Genomic DNA, 20908 nt, shown 5'->3' with positions numbered 1-20908 from the left:
TTCTTTTAATGTTTATTACTGTATGTGTTATGTATATATTTTTATGTATACGCTCTAAAATGTTAGGTATTTATGTGCAAAAGAAAAACTTTTCTGGAAATAAGTTGATAATATAAATTTCTTTTACATATTTAACTTCGCTCATTTTGTTGTTACTAACTTTGAATTTATTTATGGTCTTTAATGAGTTTGTAGAGACATTAGGTATATTTTTGGAAGCAGGAAAGATGAAAAATAGCAACCGCCTTCGCCAGGAATCGAACCACGGACCTCTGGAATACCGGCTCAGCGTGCAGAACCACTACACCACGAAGGGACGCTAGGAAGGCGGGAGAAATACCTTATATACTCTCCCTTTTTAGTTAAGTTAAGAAATAAGTTAGCTTGTACAGATATTAGGATTTTTTCCCGAAGCAGGAAAGATGAAAAATGAGTAAAGCCTTCGCCTTAAATCGTACCATGGACCTCTGAAATACGCGCCCAGCGCGCAGACTACCACACCACGAAGGCACGCTAGGAAAGCAGAAGAAATACCTTATATATTCCCCTTTTTAAAGAGCGACTGGGATTTTCAGGGGACCCCATCGCCAAATCATGGGTGTGGAGAATCCTCATCCAACACCCTTTTAGTTTGGACGCCACTGTAGAGACATTAGGTATATTTTTGGAAACAGGAAAGATGAAAAATAGCAACCGTCCTCGCCGGGAATCGAACCACGGACCTCTGGAATGCCGGCCCAGCGTGCAGAACCACTACACCACGAAAGCACGCTAGGAAAGCGGGAGAAATACCTTATAAGTTTGATTCGACATATTTAATCTTATTATTTTGAATTGTTATATATTCATATATTACAGAAGTACTTTATTTTCTTTAACAGCTTTCGTTGTTATGTATATTAGAAATAAATCTTCTCTATAAATTAGTTTATAGAATTTGAATTTTCATTTTATGCGTCCAAATTCACTTGTTTGTATTTCTGTAAACAGAGGATATGTGTGTAATTCATGCCTATATATGTCTGAGATTGACTTATCTTTGTAAACTTAGTGTAATGGTTGAGAAACGGAGCACATTGATGCCGTTCGAATCATCTTGGATTTTTTTCAGCTACTGTTGCGGTCAATAATGCTATATTTAGGAGTAGAGCAAAATCTTGACATTTTTAATATATATTCTTTTTAATTTTTGCCAGGTATTGTAGAAATGGCTTTAATAAGACGCGAAAACTATTTGAGTCCCTTTTTGAAATTTGCAAAGTTGTATTAACCTGTAAATCGTTCCTCATATTTTACTGAAATCTTTTCTAGGTACCTCGTTACATAATCACACTTCATGAACTACTGGCTCACACGCCGCACAATCACGTGGAAAGGAAATCGTTAGAAAATGCCAAAGCGAAGTTAGAAGAGCTTTCAAGGGTAATAAAATATTTCTTAAATAATGCTCTATTTAAGTAATTTTGAAACTGTTTCATGAAAATAAAACTTCTTTGTTTTAAAGATAAGATACTTTACAGAATACCGTTCAAGTACGAATTGTTGCTCAAAGCCAGCTATGAAGATACGTTGTAGAATTGCTGCGTGATCACTTTCGACTGTTCCAAAATTTAAGTTCGAAGAATCTGTTATCGAACGAAGAATCTTATTGAAAGAACAAACAGCCAAACAGAGCGTTTGCTACTTTTTACATTATACTTACATTAATATTAGGTAGTGTGGAAAAAGAAATTGTTGCGAAATTAATAATGCGTTTACATTGTTATAATGAATTTATAGACATCTCTATTTATTTTTTATCATTTCAAGGTAAATCAATGAATCAAGAACGTCGACGTCACCGTGCTGGTTGACGTTAGTCGAGAAGCCCAGACCTTGTAGTATAGTAACCTTGCTCAAATCTGAGAGACTTCGATCCAGTACGGAAGCTATCTGAATTGCTCTCAGTTGAGAAAGTTGTGTTTGACTAAAAAAGGATTTCTTACTCGCCTGAATTTAGAGCTGCTTTATTCGTACGTATAGAAAAACTCCAGCCTCACGATTCCAGACATTACAGAGCCACATTTATCCGGATCGTTTATTCTTTTCCCTAGGCTAATTGAAATTAAACTTGTTATTTCTCACACGTGTTTTAAATCTTTTTGTTAATTAAAAGGGTACCGGAGTGCAACATGTGTTTCTAAGAAGCTATTAAATTTCTTTAGATGGAAGTTTATGATATTTAGAATACTCTGCAATACTGGATGATCATGAACCCTACAGACATTAAAAGTATTTAGTATTGCATGCAATCCTATTATTCTTACTTTACAATGCAAGCCATATGAACAGCACCATTTCTAAACACATATTAAGTATAATGAAACAAACAACATATGGTGATCTCCATACAAGGAGCTTCTTTCTTTCAATACGGCGTATCTGCGCAAATAAAAAATAACCTGTTTGTTTAATATTGAAAAATAAAAATGAAAGCAAGATCAAGTAGGATGTTTTCGAAATTATATAAATAAAAATGATTTCATTGCTTTACTTGAGTGTAAAGACAAAATAAGTCGTGCCTTTAAAACAAATCAAAATGATTTCATAACATAATTTTATCGAGGAAAAAACAAAAGATTTCATTTGATATAAATAAAAATATTTTATAACATTTAATTCCATAAAATACGGTATATAAAAAAGTGCCTCACCTGCATTATAGTCAGTGCATATTTGACCTGCAAAAAATTACAACATAATCTGAGTTTTTCGAAAATCTGGATAGGTTGAGGTCCCAGTTAGTTCAGATAATTGGAGGTCCTCTGCGATTAAATATTACATGGCAAAAGTTTTGTATTGTTTCTCCGTTCTTGTAAAAAGTGTTTTTCCCCTGATAACATCACTATTTGTTATTATTTAGGTGTTACAATGCATCTTCTATTTTATACATTGAAAAATAATTATCTTATCCTTCCTGCTAATTCATTACGTTGTAAGTAGGTTTTCCTTCACGCCAAATATTACACTACTGGTGACTTTTTACCAATTTTCTGAAACATGTATTTCATTTTTTAATGTGCTTGTAATTTAAAACTTCAATTTTTAATAAACCTGAATAAATATTCAACACTTGACGCAGAGATGTTGTATGTGCTTTATACTATAATGAAATTAAATTTTACTTGTATTCTAGCAAATGCACGATGAAGTCAGCGAAACCGAAAATATACGTAAGAATTTAGCAACTGAAAGAATGATCGCAGGTGGTTGCGATATATTATTGGATGTCAATCAGGTATTTGTACGACAAGGTAAAGTATGTTTCTTTTTATTATGTTCGTACATCATAAATACTAAACATACTTGAATATAACACAAATCAATAATTATTCTAAGATTGAACACCGTATATTCGTTAATAATTTTATGAGATGCATTACTTTTTTTGTACACACGCTATCATCTGCTATCAACTAGAAAATCTTATAATGTTCGAAACTTTTTAGCATTTTTTCTGTTCCTAAAATTTCCATAACGAATGTAAATTTTTACAGGTGAATATTTGAAAATACTGATGTATTCCAGATTTAAAGTCGTGATTGTCTGTTTTTAGTTTTTTGTCTGCCCCTTGGTGGTGGGGATGGTGGGGACGTTACATGGTTTGATAGCGAAAGTCATTTTGGGGGATTTGGCACCCCTTAATCAACACTGGCGGACTGTCTTTGACCTGACTTTGTTCTCTTTGTAGTTGACCGCCATTGACTGTCTGTAGTTTTGTCTCTCTGGGTTGACCAGGGCCGTTATGCCTCCTTGGACCGCCTCTGGAAGATCTGCTCCATTTAACCGTGTAAAAGCTTGTAAAAGGCTTAGGTCTTGGAGCCTCCCTCTCAGATGCACTATAACTGTGTCAAACCAAATCTAACCTCGGTATATCTCAAAATCAATGGATTAATTGGAGCAACCATAATTTCTTGTTTGCCAGAGAATTGCTTCCTTTTCATAATTTTCAAGCTTTCTAAAATTCTGTTCAACTTGGGTCCTCTGACTTTTTTTTATATGATGCATGTTATGATTTCTCCAATACTGATTCATTGTTAATATTTTAGTCTTACACATTACATGTAAAGAAGAGTATAACAAAGCAGTCGTTATTTCTTCCGAAAGGGATATTTTTTGTAAAATAAAATACAACTAATATTATTATTATCATTTACGTGTTCCACCCTAAGGCACTACATGGAAGTGAGGCATGCCTTCGTAGAGAACTTTCTAAGGAAAACTGGCTCGTATTAACACGTTACACATTGGGAAAACCACGAAATCGCCCGTGCAGCCAAGCCCGTTCGCGGAATTCGTACTTGGACCGAACTACCAGTGTTCAGGGACTTTACCACTCGGCCGTTGGTGGGCCTTTACAGCTTTTGCGCTATCAGTTATCTGATCTGAGTTCCCAAGCTTTAACTTCTTCCTTACTATATGTTAAGTGTTTTTCATAACAGTAAATCCGATTAGAAATTATATTCATTCTGTAAGCTTAATTAAGATTTTCACTCTACTAAATATTTTTATTCTTCAATATGCTACTTTTACGTCAGCATCTTAACAGATGCCGTTCTTTTGGATATTGGTTTCAAAACCATAAAACACACAAGAATCTAAGTGGAAGGATAGCTTTCTGGAAAACATTTAAGGACACTGACTTCCTTTCATAGCATAAGACTGGATACTTAAGTGTTTAGTGTTTTATGACTAGCAAAATACCTTTGTATTCTCTATTCGCTTGTGTTGGTTAGAGACTAGGAGTAAAGGTGACATATCTGTATAGGCCACCATTTCATTCTCATTACACAGCTGAAACATACTAAAACTGAAAGCACTTTACTTTTACTAATAATATATTCGTTTTTGAATCATTCATTTTCATAAACAACCGAAATACACCACAAACACAAATACCCAAAAAAAGCTGCATAAAATCCATATCCGATGTGTCTTATTTCCTTCCACAGATCATTTATGTGAACAATAAATAGTACGGTAGTGAAAAATATATTATAAATAATACAGTAGTGAATAATATATTATAAATAATATAGTAGTGAATAATATACATCGTTTCCGTACCTGACATTCCTTACCTAACTGTTCTTACCTGGCGTTTATTTTCATAAGCGTTGTTCATGGACGTGTGCTTTCAATTGTAAAAATGCTTTTAATAATGCAAATATCCACTTTTTGGCATTTTTAAGTATATAAAAGTTGCAAAATCTAAATTTTTGCACCATCTTCTTTTCCTATAAAGCTTAGGAAATGCTATTCTTGGGAAAGTTTTATGCTCGTTATAAAATGTAAAACAGAAAATATTCGGCTTCCGTAGAATAAACACTGGCCCAGATAAATACCAAAATGTGAGATATTTGAAGTCATTTCCAGCTTGACTTGGTTAACAAATAAATTCGAAAACTTCGAAGTTAACTTTTCCCTTAAATGCCATTGGAGGATATTCTTTTGTGATTTACTAGTGTACAACATTGTGTAATTTATAATTTCGTTACAAGTGGTATGTTAAAAGAAGTTTCATATTAGTAATTTAGAAGTTTTCAAATGCTAAAAATATATGACTTTTAGGAAGTTTTACTTTGGAATCATTGTCTAATAATCATACAAAAATATTCATCAAATTACAAATATTTTTAATTTATAATTCACACAAATCATATTACTAGCTGGCTGGCTGTGCATCACTACAAAAGCCTGCTGGTATATTCTATAATATGAATTCTGTGATTCTGCAAGAATTTTTTTTTTGATAAAGTTTGTATTTATCAGTACTTTTTAGGGCATTCTGTATAGAAATGTTCTTTACTTAATCTATTAATGTTAGAAATTTTCTAAACTAATATTTTATTTTTAGTTACATGCAATGGGTAAAAGAAGTATTTGCAATTTCCTATAATTGATCATATTACCTAATGTTTGACAATTTGAGCTGGACATAGCGAACAGAGGAGGTAATAAACATACAAATTTTATGAAACTTTCAATTTAATATGCCTTTTACACAAAATATAGAACAAAAACGTAAATTTGCATGTGAAAAAAGTATTGGCAAAGTTCTAACTGCTGTGCATATTTTGTTATGTTGAGGTCAAGTGTTTAAACTGATAAGAAACCCTGTTAATATAAAGTCTGCAGTGTTACTTCAAAACTTTTAGAACGTTATTCTGCTAATACAGTCGAAGGAGTTGGATGTTAATGTTAAAAACATGATTCTTCGGCTCAGCAATGAGGGTTTAACTTATCCTGCTATAGGAATACAACTGAACATAAGATTATTTGCTGCTAAAAGTGTTGTAAGAAAGTTCAAAGAGACAGGATCGACGAAAAATAAGATTAGAAGTGGACGGCCTCGAATATTTTCTAAAAGGGAAAACGTGGCATTATCAAAGATAATAAGAAAAACCCTAAAATAAGCGCACCCTAGTTAACCAAAGATGTTGCTTATACTTCGCATAAAACTTTTAGTGTATAGACTATACGGAGTGTGTGACACGGAAGAAGTTATTACGCAAGGGCAGCTAGAAAGAAACCTTTCATTTCAGAAATAAACAGGAGAAAGAGACTAGATTTTACAAAATCTCATATTAATTTATCAGACGAATTTCGGAACACAGTTATTTTGTCCGACGAATCAAAGTTTAACATTTTCGAGAAAGATGGACGACAATATGTGTGGAGAAAGACTAACACCGAAGTGGGAAAACAACGTTTAACACCGACTGTAAAACATGTTGGAGGGAGCGTCGTAGTTTGCGGCTGTATGGTAGCCAAACGGAATTTGTAATCTGTGCTTCATTGATGTTATTTTGACGGCTCCACGTATATTGATATATTGCGCCATAACATGAAATTCGATGCCCAAAAACTTGGATTATGAACACCATTTGTGTTTCAACAAGATAATAACCCTAATGGTACAGCGAACCTCACCTGGCAATAGTTACTCTATATCGTTCCTCGCCAGTTAAAGACATCGCCTCAATCGCCTGACATAAATTTAATTGAAATTTTATGGCACAAATTGGACCTAGAAGTTAGGAAACATAAAATTTTGTGTAAAGATGAACTTAAGCACATAAGCCTGTAAGAATGGCACACACACACACACATGGCATGTTTTCTACGATAAATAGATTACAAGTTGTTATAAATGCAAAAGGTATGAATACAAAGTATTAAATTTTGTTCCCACATTTTGCTGTACCGATCTCGCCAATACTTTTTTGACATCCAAATTTACGTTTTTGGTGTATATTGTGTGTAAAAGGCCTAGTAAAATGAAATTTTCATTAGATTTGTGTCTTTATTGTCTTCTGTGTTCATTATATCCAGCTACAACTGTCAAGCATTTCCTTTGATAGCTAGATTGATCAATTATAGGCAATTTTCAATACTTTTTACCCACTGTATAATGACAATCATCTCACTCTTCGGTTTATGTGCGACTCCGGGGCATGACCACCACTTTCAAATTGCAATATATCGATCAGATTTTGGCATACGGAAATCAAACCAATTTTATTTTATTTTTTATAACGGAATAAGTTTTTAATATAGGAACCGGCTAAACGTACAACACGCTATATTTTTTTAATTTTAATAATTTTTTTAATTTAAGAAATGTAAAACATAAATATTTGTTTAATTTTAAACATTTGGTAATTAGAAGTAGAGGTCTGCGACTAATGATTGCGAAATTAATATCTGAGTACAGATTTTCGTAAGCCAAATATATAGCGAATAATATTACAGTGATATACAAAGCATTGAATAATATTGATATGTATTTATCATTATTGTTATCCTTTAGTTGTAGCTGGATTTGTTAAAAGTATTATATGTATACAATGTAGCATAAAAATGTCTGTATATTAGAATAATAATTCATTGAAGAGAATTAATTGTACTTTTTGATCGATCCTTAAATCACTATATTCTGACATTAGTCGACATATAAACACTATTCTTAGGATCGTCATCTTATCCATATCTTCTTTAATTGTGAGCGAAGAAACTAGTGATTAATGTATTGGAGTTTTCTAAATGCATCTTGAGCAGTGTTAATAAACTGTTAAATTCAGGGAAACTTATCTCGTTTATTTACCCTCTACTCCATAGCTTTCTAGATTATGCTATTCAAAGATGTAGCTCTAGCCTCGCCAGATCTGGTAATAATTTATTTTTCATTATGATTGATATACCAGACAAATGTTTTCATTCTTCTAGGAAACATACTTTTCACGACACATTAAACCAATGTAAAAGCACCTGAATTGTTCTTGGATCAAAAAGCTTCAAACATTTACAAATACTATTACATTTACCATATTATATGTAGCTTGGCTTTTCCAGCTTTCAAGGACCTTATTACATTATTATTCCTTGTGTACTTTAATTCTCTCGCACGTTTCTGCACTATTGCAGTTATATTACTTCACATCTCAGTCTTTAACACCTCTCTTTGTATTTCATATAGTTTATTTTTCCTGCAGCTGAGCACGACGTTGCTCAAACGTATTTATAGTATATTTATCTTCTCAGCGTTCCTGTTTAGGTAAAAGGAGCGTTCTTTTAAGCCAAATTAAAAAAGAATGATAAAAACACTGAATATAGAATAAACATTAAATAAATTTAGAAAAATGACAAATGTAGACTAGATATAAATATTATAGATATGCTAAAAGTAAATAATAAATAAAATAATAAAAATATTAACAATCTTATATTTAATAATCTTTAATTTTTGACACTGTTTAGGTTTTTACTCACTAAAATTAAATGAATATTTAATAATTGGAATTTTAGCTGTATGTAGAGTATATAAAAGTTATATTTTTATTTTCATGACATCATTATGCTTATAACGTTAATACTGTTTTCGTAATAGGCTTTTATTCAGTGTAAAAAAATGTCAAAATCTACAAGATGATGCAATTTATGGAAGTTTTAATCTGAGGAGACATGTTTCAAGGATTAGGGTTTTAGAATCAACGTATATTAATCCACTATAGAATTTAAATTAGAAAATCTACCAAGTTTTAAATAGCTTTATTAATTCAATAGGAGGTATAACACCCATTCAAATTCTTTGTTATGTAAAACTACCAATAGTAACAAAACTATCTTTATATAATATAATTTCATGATTGAGAAAGTGTACATTCAACAGTGGCATAATTATTTCACAAAGCTATACTTCAAAAGGGTGAGCTACTGAAGGTATTTGCGGCCGTAATGCGTAAATGTATTTATAAAGAGAAGCCCTTTTAGTTCATTATCAGTTAGTTTAGTGATTCCCAAAATATTGGTCGTGACGTACTAGTGAATAGCAACTTGCAAAACGTTTAAGCACTCTTTCGTACTTCTTTATTATTACGGTTCCTGTTTTAATGAATTCAAGATTATCGACAAAGTGCAAATGTATTTGGAAAGCAATTAACATGAGCCCGACAGTCTTAATCAAGGTCGTATATAGTTCGCCTGTCACAAGAATGCCATGTGTTTAATAAAATATTAACAATTTTACTTGATTTACCAAGCCAAGTAGTGGGGATCATTAGTCCAAGAAAGAGTATTTTACCTCGTATTCGAATACGTAAAAATGTCCATTAAATAAAAGGGCCCGAAATAGCTGAACGATTCGCTCCGGAATTCATTCCAAAAACCTATTCGATTTACGGATTGAATGTACTGTTGATTCCAGAAAACAGAGCGGTAGGTCTTTTACAGTTCATGGAGAACTCTTGTTGGAGGTGTGTCAGGAAAAGAGATGTGGTAATACTTTTAGGAACTTGCTAAGCAAACAAATGCCTGATTCGCCCAAATGAGTGGAGGTCTTTTAAAGCTCACCCTGAAGAGCTTAAAGTTCAGTTCCTATTTTAAGACAAAAAAGAATGTTAATTCTTTCTCGTTAAAAATGAGTTTAATTTTATCATTTCTTATCTTTTTGAAAACAATTTTATCCGAGAGTTTCATTGTTAGTTCTGTTTAGGAAGGATGTTTTAGGAAATCTCAAAACTACAGTTAAAAGACATAAGCTCAGAGAGTTAACGTTTGTTTCAATCGATTATTCCTATCCCACTGCTCATTCGATTCTTTTAACTCTTTGCTCCGATCTCGCAGACCGTTCCCGATCCCACTGCTCTTTCGATTCTTACCGCTCTTTGCCATAGCCTTGTTAATTGCTCATGTTTCACTCCTCACTCTCGATGTTTTTCACCCAGGTAGGGAGCAGTGAGTCATCAAAAAGAGCTGTTTCAGTTCAGTGAGCGAATTATTCTGATCCAGTTCCGTAAAATAATTGTTTTGCCTATCGATAGTTCGTAATGTAGTACTGCTAAAATAAGTGATCATAATTAGAACTGCAGACCGTTTGGAGACAATCTGCGACTTACCTTTACGATGTATTGACAATCTCGGTGGTACCGTTTAAATAACGATGACTTCCATTAAAGAAGTAACCCTTCATTTTATAATGTAATTATATAATTTAATGTACTGTATAATTATAGTTCTAACTGCGTATTAATTTTAAATGATCATTTAGTTCCTATAATTATTTTAAATTTATTGTTACAGTTTTTTCCTTTTAATAAGTTCTACAGTTTCTGTATTCTTTTCAGAAGAATGATTTTATTCGGAGAGCACTGAACTAAATTATAATAGTTGTTCAATATGCGCATCGAATTCTGCGATTTCATTTTTTCAACAGTTTTTGGATTATTTCCGTTTTTTTTATTATTATTATTTTTATTATTATCATTTCAGTTTTACGATCACATATTTCACACGCAGAGATATGAATTTATGTTAGCTTTCAGACGTGTTAAACTGCAATGTTATAGATGAGTTTGTATCTATCTTTTTGTTTACTTACATTATTTCATTACTTACTTTTTTCCTAATATTAAAATAATTTAATCTATTATTTTTAAGGGAGTGTAATCCAGGTACTGGGAGGTGAAAAATCCAAGCTTCAGAGAGCAAGAATGGGGAAACGCGAGACGGAAGTTGTTCGTCAATGCTTCCTCTTCACCAATCATATGCTGCTCTGTACGCGATCAACCAATGGAAAACTTCACCTAATTGAGGTGAGTGGAGCTTCTTGTACCTTCTGTTTTCACTTTTGCGCTTTAAAGATGATCCTTTAAGATGGTAACGTTTTGCAGTTTTGTAATTAAGTTCATTATATCACTCTGTTTTATTAATGTAACTCTTCTTATTAATTTTGTCACATATCATTAACACTGTTGTATGTATATACAAGGGATATTTCACCTAATAGAATACAAAAATTCCTACATTCTTTATATTTGTTTTCTTGTCTTTTCAAGTTGTAACGTTACGTTCTCCAGTGCTCGATCTAATCACAAGCAAAATCAGTATTATACATTTTTGTATTATTGCGCGGTAAGACGCAGTCAGTATTATATCTCGCTACATATATTTAGTGGACGAAAAATACTAAAGCATTTTCAATGAATTTAAATTATCCAGCTTTTCTTATTCTTAAATATGTTTATAGTATATTTTTATATTTTAGGCTTATATTATTACAAATAATCCTTGGATATTATTACCAAACTAAAAAGTTTTTTTGTAATTATTAAATATTTAGTTAAATAATTTATCGACGAAATTAATTAAACTTCATAGTGTTGAATACAAAGAAAAATAAAAAGGAACAGTAATATATGCTATGAGATTAACAGTAATATACTTAGCATATTACGCATCTTTAAATTGTTACGTGTACTTTTTAATTGCTGTACCGTTAGTTTACTGCTTCACATTTGTGCCACCAGATGGCACCACCACTTCTATGTTTCGCATGCATCAAGCTCAAAGAACAGAGCTGTGCGTCTTCGTAAATTCAACGACCCCCCTTTTATTTATTTATTTTTTCATTTAGTTGTCCGAGGTAGAAGAGAAATATTTATGATTTTTTTGTTCTGCTTATTATATTCGTTTCCATTTATTATTTAATATTCTATAGGATTCAATTTAAGAAATGTAATAATTTCATAACACATTATAAATTTAAATGCATCAATAAATTGTAAAATTAATTTATCTGAATTTTTAATTCCTCGATTGAAACAATAGTAGTATTTAATTCAATTTTTTTTCATTTCCTCTTTTTTTCTTTTCAGAATAATCATATTTAATCATTTTCATCTACAAATTCAAAGCCATTTCAAAGACCGTTTAATTGAATTTGAAATCAGTAATATTGATTTCCCTACTTTAGAAAGCAGTGCAGTAATAGATGTCTTACCATAGTTCACTAAATCCAAAATAAAGAATAATAAAAAAAAAATTTCAAAATTATTTGAAAAGAAAGAAATAACTAGAGAATATTCAGCATTCAATAGTGAATCGAAATATTTACAAAAGTTAAATTACTAAAGTTAGCATTTCATTCGATTTTCTCTGAAGGATATGCGAATATTCTGTAACTGGTGTCAGCGTATATTACAAGAGAAAACTCGTGTGATAATTGTGATGTTAGAAGCATAAGGAGTAAAAATAAAGAATTAAAAATGAAAATCACAAAGTAATTGCATTTAATTTTTTAGTACATTTTTAGAAAAAATTAAAACACTTATATCTTTTAAATGGCTTCATGCCTTATTCAGCTGCTCTTGAACTTTACATTATGGCATAACTCTAATTCTAATTTCATATTATAGTACTATAATTGAGGCAAATGCTTTTAATGTATCATAACTGAAACTTTCTATTCAAAAATAACATTTTTATTTAAATAATATTTCAATTTGTCTTAAAACACAGTAAGGTATTAAGTTTGTGGATTTTAAAACGAATACATATTCGATCATCAAATGAACGCAACTGCCTGATTATAAGAGTTATTAAAAAATTATACAAAAATCATAAAATATTATGAATGATATCTTTGGCAAAACTATTCATTATTATTAACTTTATTGTTCAATTCGTTTAATCGAAACTGATATGCGTTAAAAATAAGTATTTAAAACGTTTCAACTGAAATCAAATTTATCAACAGACTCTTGCCTCCGCTTCCCCCCAAAAAAGTACGTGTGTGCGTAAAAAATTCTCCTCTATACTTTGCTACAAAAAATAACCGATTTTAGATTCTAAGATGTTGATGTGAAGAAAACAAGTTAAATGAATTGCGACTTATGGAATATATGATTAAATTTGGGAAGCAGGAAGCTTCATTAATATTCTCGACATAATCTTTGTATTTTAAAAGCTAAAAAGAAAAATATGTTTTGACAAAAAATATTCCATATTTACTAAACCCACCTTTTTTTTCTTTTTTCCACATTCGCTTCATTTTGAAAATTTTTATAGGTGCAATATATCAAAATTCTAAATAACACAGTGCCTATTTTTAGGATGCATTCAGTCAGAATATTTGACAACTCAGACGTCATTTTGAATAATTTTATGATTCTTAATTTTCATTAAATACTTATAGACATGCAGTTACTATTGAATCACTATTACCTCAAAAAGAAGTAGGAAGATGATTCATTAGTACTTAATCGTGGTTTAAGAAATGAACTTCTTAAAAAATAAACCTTTATAAAAAGCTAACTTTAAAAACAAAACAAAAAAGTCTTATTTGGTATAGAATACATGTCTGTGGATAAATTTTGTCCTAAACAAAAAAAAAAAATTATTTCATCTTCTTTACAATTATATTAATTTCAACCTTAGACTAAAGTCAGTTCTCAAAGAATTCTCTATCTATTCAAAAGCAACAAATATAAATCTTTCTGTTTCGCAAATCACAGGCGAGCTTTAGTAAGCCAGAGCCAAAAGAAACATAAAAGGAAAAAAAATATGAATAATCCAAAACCTGAATTAATAAATTTTGGACAAAATATGTCCAGAAACATCTAAAACTCTTTGTAAATTAAAAATATAAATATATTTAATAAATTATGGGTGTAAATTTTTGTTTATACTCGTTATTAAATTTAATTTACGTGTTGACGATCTATAATTGCATGAAAACAAAACTGATATTTTTAAATAAATGAATTTAAATTTTAATCCTATATCCCCGTATGAAACATGCCGTGTAAGTGGCATAAATAACATGATTCTTATGGAAAATGAAACAGGATACGTCCACTTGAAGATGATCATGAATGTTGATAAAATATTTTATCTTTAAATGGTAATATTTCTTTTTTCTACCAGTACTGAATTATTGCATGAAAGCATAAATGTAAACCATATAAATAAAATAATATTTCAAAAAATTATCTTTGATTTCTAAATAACATAGTACTTTTTTAAAATATAGAAAATTGCAAATCCTGAAACCACTCAGTTTCACTTTATTTACTTCAGTTTTACTTCACGCTTTCTGAAATGAACAAAAGTATTTTAAAGTACATTTTAATGTACTTACAGGATACACTGCGTTTGCTTAAAAGGGTAACTAGATGATACAGAAAGCAATGAAAATTACTTCATCAACAAACAATGATAATTATTTCAAGTTACTTCATAGTGAAAGACTGCTTCATAACGAAAGAGTGCTGCTCTTTAGCTGTACTTTCTGCGTAAGGTACAGCAAATGAATTTCCTGGTTTTGCTGATATAAATATTTGATATAATAAATATCTGATTTCTACTTATGAAACACATTAGAAAAAAATTACTAAACAAAATTATTTTAATGTTAATCACAAATAGTAGGACTTTACGAATATTTCAGGTTAAAAATTTTGATTTATTAAAAAAAAATTAATAAATTCATTCCTGGAAATATTTTTTCGAATTACCAAACATTTTGACATTTTTGGAATACAAGTAATACAATTATTACAACGTTTATATCAGAAATCTAGAACAGTGTTTGTGTGAATGAATGTAAAACAAAAATATTGCATTTGAAATTTACTTTTCGTTTACCTCTTTATTCGCAGCACTTGAAGCACATTCATTTCTCATCAGTTGTTTACAGATTATTTAACGTGTAGTTAGTTTCCTGAAAAACAAAACGGCACATTTTTGCACTTATTTTGATAATAATTTTCTTGTGTAATACATTTCACGAAACTGAGTTCAAAATTAAGTTTTAAATGTATTATTTTCCGTTATAGCACATAAAGAAAATAATATGAACTTTAAAAAAAAAAAGACTTATAGGTGAAGTCCCATAAAAATCAATGTTAAACCCATATAAACCAACCAATGTTAGTCCCATGGAAACGAACATTTTTAAACCAATATCCCATAATTGAAGTTTCATAAAAGCCCGTGTTAAATCCATAAAAGCCACCAGCCCAGAAACCTAGATAGTCCCAGAAAACTCAAATTTTTAAACCAACGTCACATAGGTGAAGTTCCATAAAAACCAACGCTAAATTCATAAAACCCAACCAATGTTAATTCTATAAAGTTAAACCCATAAAAGCCAAGCAACGTAAGTCCCATAAAAAAAAAACAACTTCCTTAAGCCAAAGTCCCATAGGTGAAGTCCCATAAAAACCAACCAACGTTTTTAAAACAACATCCCATAGGTGAAACTGAAATGCCCATGAATATCTGTAACAAATATTTATTAAAAGGCATGGGTTATTGTAAAAAAAAATTACAAATTATATAAAACACTAAAATGAAAAAACTCATATCTCACAAATAAGCATTAAGTCTGCAATTACAAAACTATCTTGCAACTGATAATCCACTTAGAAACAGCCTAAAAAATAGCAAACATTCTCCTGGAATATACTAAAAACACTTTTTTATGATTTTTGAAGTCTAGATGTATTCATTTTTGGTTGTCTATTCCATTGTATCAAATTCAGGGAATTCTTTCAGAATAACGGAAATCTGAATTGAAAGTATCCACAAATGAAAGTAGGGAAATCCACAAATGAAAGTAGGGAAATCTACAAATGAAAGTAGGCCCAGACAAAATTTTACAATCCACTATTTCTAAATATTGAAATAAGGGTAAAATGGTGATTTTAAACAACTGGAGATAACGTTTGTTCGAATTCATTAATTTAATACTAATTTTCCCTGTTGTTTCTCTATTTTTACTAAAACCGGGTAAAAATAATTTTACTGCGCTATTTCGTATTAAACATTCATTTGAAGCGCAGTAGGTAAATTATCAGCATTTATAGACATTTATAGAGATTCATCAATAATAAAGGATAATATCCCATAAGGATAATTATTATTACTTTTAGAATTTAATATTATAACAATTGCACAGAAATCTAATTTAATATAAATGTTCTAGAGTAGTTATTCAAAATAAACTGAAAGAGATAACTTATAAATAGTTCAATTAAATAGATAATAAATAGGTAACATATGAACTGAAATAGATAACTTCAGAATAAAATTGGTTCTTTTCACTCATTAATTTTTCACTATTTTGCTTAGCTCTGTGTGCATGTTTTAAACGATTATAACTTAGTACGCCCATCTCTGTGCATAGTAATATTGTATCAAATATTAATCCATTAGCTTACCAGCAGACGGTGTAGTGATTAAGGGAGTCGATTGTGAAAGCAAAGTGCCCGGGTTCGAATCCCGAAGAGGACATGGTTGTAACTATCCGTCCTTCGTAGGAGGCAAAGACTGTCCACGTATTAGATACCTCTATAATACCTTCTGGTCTTAATAGAGGCCAAAGTCTAGAGATGACTTGCGCCATCAGGGAAAAAAATTACTAGCATTCGTTTAATAATATACCCTGCTTTACATACCACCAATTATGTTATTTCACCATTTCGTTTGATGAAAGATTTAGTTTATCTACAAACTTACAATAATACACTATTTGCAGCAAAGTAAATGACGTGAAATCAATACAACGTAAATCAATGTAATACTTCTTAAAAGTCCTCGCGTCCTATATATAGTTAGCATAAATATCAAAATAGGTTTATAATGACATACATTATTTGATAACTAATTTCGAAGATCATATATCTATTCACGCTGTCTGTTCATTTAATAAAAAACTGTGAGAAAATGAAATTTAATTAACTTGCAGAAAATTTTATTAGTTTTGCCTCATTTCTTCCCTAAAATCCTCTCAAAATATTACTTGTACCTTCATTTTAAAAATTCTTGTAGTCTCTCGTGTTTAAGAACAGACTTTAATTTTAAGTTCTGAATTAAAAACTCTAAAGAAGAGAAAAAGGTACCATCTTCAAGAAAAAAAATTATAGTAAAACGATTCAATGCTTTACATGCAATAAAAATATTGATATATTGAAAAATGAATATTAAACATAAAAAAATTATTGTTTGTTTATATGAATTATTAAAACGTTATGTCCATTATTTTTGTAAATTTGTGCTATGTCTAAATTTCAAAAAAAAAATTAATTAAAAAAATAGCAATAAAGGTTATTGACATTTTTATCATAAGTATTAAAGATTATTGCATTCGTTCGATTCAAACTAACTGTCATTTTAGTCCACAAACATGATAAGAAAAGAGTTTAATGTTTTAGTAAACTAGATACCTGTCCTTCCATGTTATTTGTTATAGGAGAGAGTACTAGTTTAGACAGATTTTAAACAATCATTGCGGCTGCAATCAGATTTCAGCTTGCAGCCATTTTTCACCTTGGTTATCTTTATCAAACATAATTTTTAATATAGTAGATTACAGCAAATTCAATTAATATCATTGATAAATGGATAGAAACGTTTTATAATGTAGATTAATACCAATGGAAGCGATAGTAAAAAGAGAATTTTTCAAAATAGTATTCTTTTTATATTTGTTTTTATACAAAACATTCTTTGATGGTTCCTTTCTTTCTCTCCTTTTTTTTTTTTTTTTTTTTTTTTTTTTTGGTAAGGGGAGGATTAGTATTTTTCACTCTTTCCTTTTGAGTTTTTTTTTTTAACTCTAATCTTCCTATTTTCCTACTTTTCTCTCCCCTCTCTCCACTAAGCATCTTTTTTTTCTTGGATTTCGTAACTCTTTGTGTTTGCTTATTCTCTAAGTATCATTTTTTGCTTTATTTTGGACTTATATACTTTTCTCCAGGTCCAATTTTACTTTGCTGCGCTAGTAATTTTGTTAATCTTTCATGTTTTTTTTTAATAATTGTTTTGCTGTTATGTATTTTTTTTCTTTTTAGTTACGGAAAGTTAAATTCATTAGAAACCTACAGAAACTTTCAAAGCTCTTTATCTAATAAAAGTGGATAATTGTAAAATCTCCCTTTACATGTTTAGTCCGACCAAATTTCCACTCATTTCGGCTGCTTTCACAATTCCGCAGGCCTTATGGTTTTCATTTTTTGCGGCTGACATCAATGTTTCCACAAACACAGCAAACATTTACGGAAAGTTGCAAAGAAATCACAGATTATCATCAGTGTTATAAGTATTATTATTAAGATACTGATAAAATGTGCCAACTGTAACTACTGTAATGTGTCAACTGTTGCTTTTGTTTAATAAGTAGATTAAAACGAAATTTTCACGAAGCTTAAAAATTCTAACGTTTTACTGAGCAAAGACCTCTAGGATATAGGTAAGTAAAAATCGTGATAGGTGTTGTATTCACTTTTAATTTTGTTGTTGTTTTTGTTGTTAGGCTTGTTGTTTTTACTCGTGTATGATTTAAATCTATTTCTTTGCATTGAGAGGCGAAACTTCTCTGAAAATGTCCTAAATGGTCTTTCATAACAACTATTAAATCTATTAAATGTATTTGTCATTTCGCCTTCAGCTGTATTATGCTACACTGCTGTTTTTGAATCTATTTTTTACATCAAAGCTTTGCACTGTTGTATGTTAATTTTATTGTCAGTGTTTAAATAGGTAGATAATTGTTATGGAAAATTCTTATGTATTTTTTGTTGTGTATATTTTTTGCGTATTATTTTACTGTGTTTAATTAATTTGTATTGTGCTTACTTAAAAATTAATGTTTAAAATTTAGTATTTTTTTAAACTTTAAAACTTTACGGCAAAGCTCTTTTAAGTTTGGCAGAATATGTGTTACAGTTAAAAGGACGTGGGTGTATTTCCGTTTCTCACGAGTCGGCTTCTTTTGGAGGTTAGGGGTCAGACTGCCCAGCTGCATTTTCCTCTTTTCGTGGGGAGGGGGGGTGAAAACACGTGTTTTGCTCGTTTAGAGGCGAATAGTTCTAAGGGACGGCGATTTTTTTGACAGAGTTATAGGTTGGAGCATTCTTCTGTTGCGTGGGAAAGAGAGGGTCTGTCATCTTGTAGAAAGTTCTGAATTTCTGAGAATTTTAGAGGCTATTTATTACCTTTTTCTAGTTGGCTAGAGGGAGTCCAAGTTTCCTTAAGATTGGTTAAATTTTTAATTTTAGTGTTGTTTGAGCCAATAGTGATTTTGAGGCGTTTCTTGGTGAGGTAAACAGAGATTTCCTACGTGCTTGCACCAGACTAGGTTTCATTCTGATTCTGATTTTCAAGCTAAGAGTAAGAGGAGAAAAGAGTGGGGGCTTGACCCCTTGCGGATCTTGCTCCAGCGGGCTCCGGTTATGGTTTTTCCTTTGGAGTCTGATATGGAATGATTTTGAGCAGTGGCGATGTAAAGGAGAAAGAAAAGAACGAGGGGTGTTTTGCCTTGCTGCGGATTTCCTGAGCAAGAGGGCTTGAGTTGCGTTTTTTTTCCTTGCTCTAGTGGATGCATTCGTTTCTGCGAGATGTTTAAAAGTTTTGTGGAGAGATGCAAGGAACAATTTCCTGAGAGATGGTTAGAAAAACGTGCGCTAGCTGTAAAGAACATTTGACTGAGAGCTGTTTACTACTTTAGTGCGAGATGTAAAGAGCAATTTACCAAAAACATTTACCACAAATTTTCCCTCTGTACCCGAATCTCTAGATAACTTCACCGAAAACCGAAAATCTAACATTCCCGAAGTGAATATGTCTGATACTTGGAAGTTCCAAAGAGAAGTATTGTCATTAGTATCCGGCACCTGAGGTTCCAGACACATAAACATTTCCAGGTAGAAGTATTTGTTATTACTATCCGCCACCTGTGGTTCCTGCCCCATAGACGCTCCACGCAGAGATATGTTTCTGAAGAACGAACTTTCATTTTTCCCTGATCTGGCGGTTAGTTTACAAAAAGGACTTCAACCCATTTCCACATATTCTTCGGAATACACAACCTTGAGAGGAGTGTCCAGTTTTCCTAGTTGCGGAGGAAATCTATTTCCTTGAGCCAACACTTTGATTACAGTTTAACTAACACTCGAGTTAAATAAGCACAATACAAATTCATTAAACACAGTAAAATAATCCGCAAAAATTATACACAACAAAAAATACGTAAGAATTTTTCATAACATAATGAACTGGAAGCCAAAAATAATATAATCAGGGGCATACCATTATTCACTCAATTATCAGTTCGGCTAATATAATCGCTCAATTATCCGACTTATTTATATATATAATAAAATAATTTTTTGTATTAAATACATCAGTTTCTAGATTAATTTTTAATAATTAAATTTGATATTCTCCCTGCTTTATCGCCACAATTAAATTTACAGTTATAATTAAGAAAAGCAATTTAAAAAATTCTTTCTTTATATCACAGGACAAAGACATTTTAATTTACTGAAAAGTGGACTTAAAACTTCCACAGCGCTCGCTTGTTTAGTTTCTGCTAAATCCTTTAGTGCATTAACATTCGGCACAAAAATGTGGAAAAGCTTGTATTTTCGAGTATTTCTGCATCTGAAAGGCTAAATGCAGTACATCCTCTAATTTTCAGTAAATTATTTAAATAAAGCGCTGGTTTTTCCCATTTTATATATTTAATATGTATGTGTTCTGTATACTTTAAGCTAAATTATTCAGCAAGGTAGCTTAGTCCCACATG

The 20908-nt window shown here is 30.9% G+C and overlaps 1 protein-coding gene across 1 annotated transcript in view; it reads left to right on the top strand.

Annotated features, from left to right (window-relative positions):
* The window catches only part of LOC118187708 (ras-specific guanine nucleotide-releasing factor 2-like), a 302120-nt gene that overhangs the window by 106617 nt on the left and 174595 nt on the right, over positions 1–20908 (top strand). Inside the window, exons 9-11 of the mRNA XM_085821450.1 lie at positions 1312–1422; positions 3176–3293; positions 10978–11132. Of these exons, the coding sequence (XP_085677576.1) occupies positions 1312–1422; positions 3176–3293; positions 10978–11132 (384 nt within the window). The remainder of the gene's footprint in view (positions 1–1311; positions 1423–3175; positions 3294–10977; positions 11133–20908) is intronic.

This window comes from Stegodyphus dumicola, chromosome 7 (genome assembly GCF_044657685.1).
Source record: "Stegodyphus dumicola isolate Sdum_Otavi_A_Nest chromosome 7, ASM4465768v1".
NCBI lineage: Eukaryota > Metazoa > Arthropoda > Arachnida > Araneae > Eresidae > Stegodyphus > Stegodyphus dumicola.
Note: the sequence above shows the minus strand (reverse complement) of the source record. Positions and strands in the feature narration are given on the sequence as shown.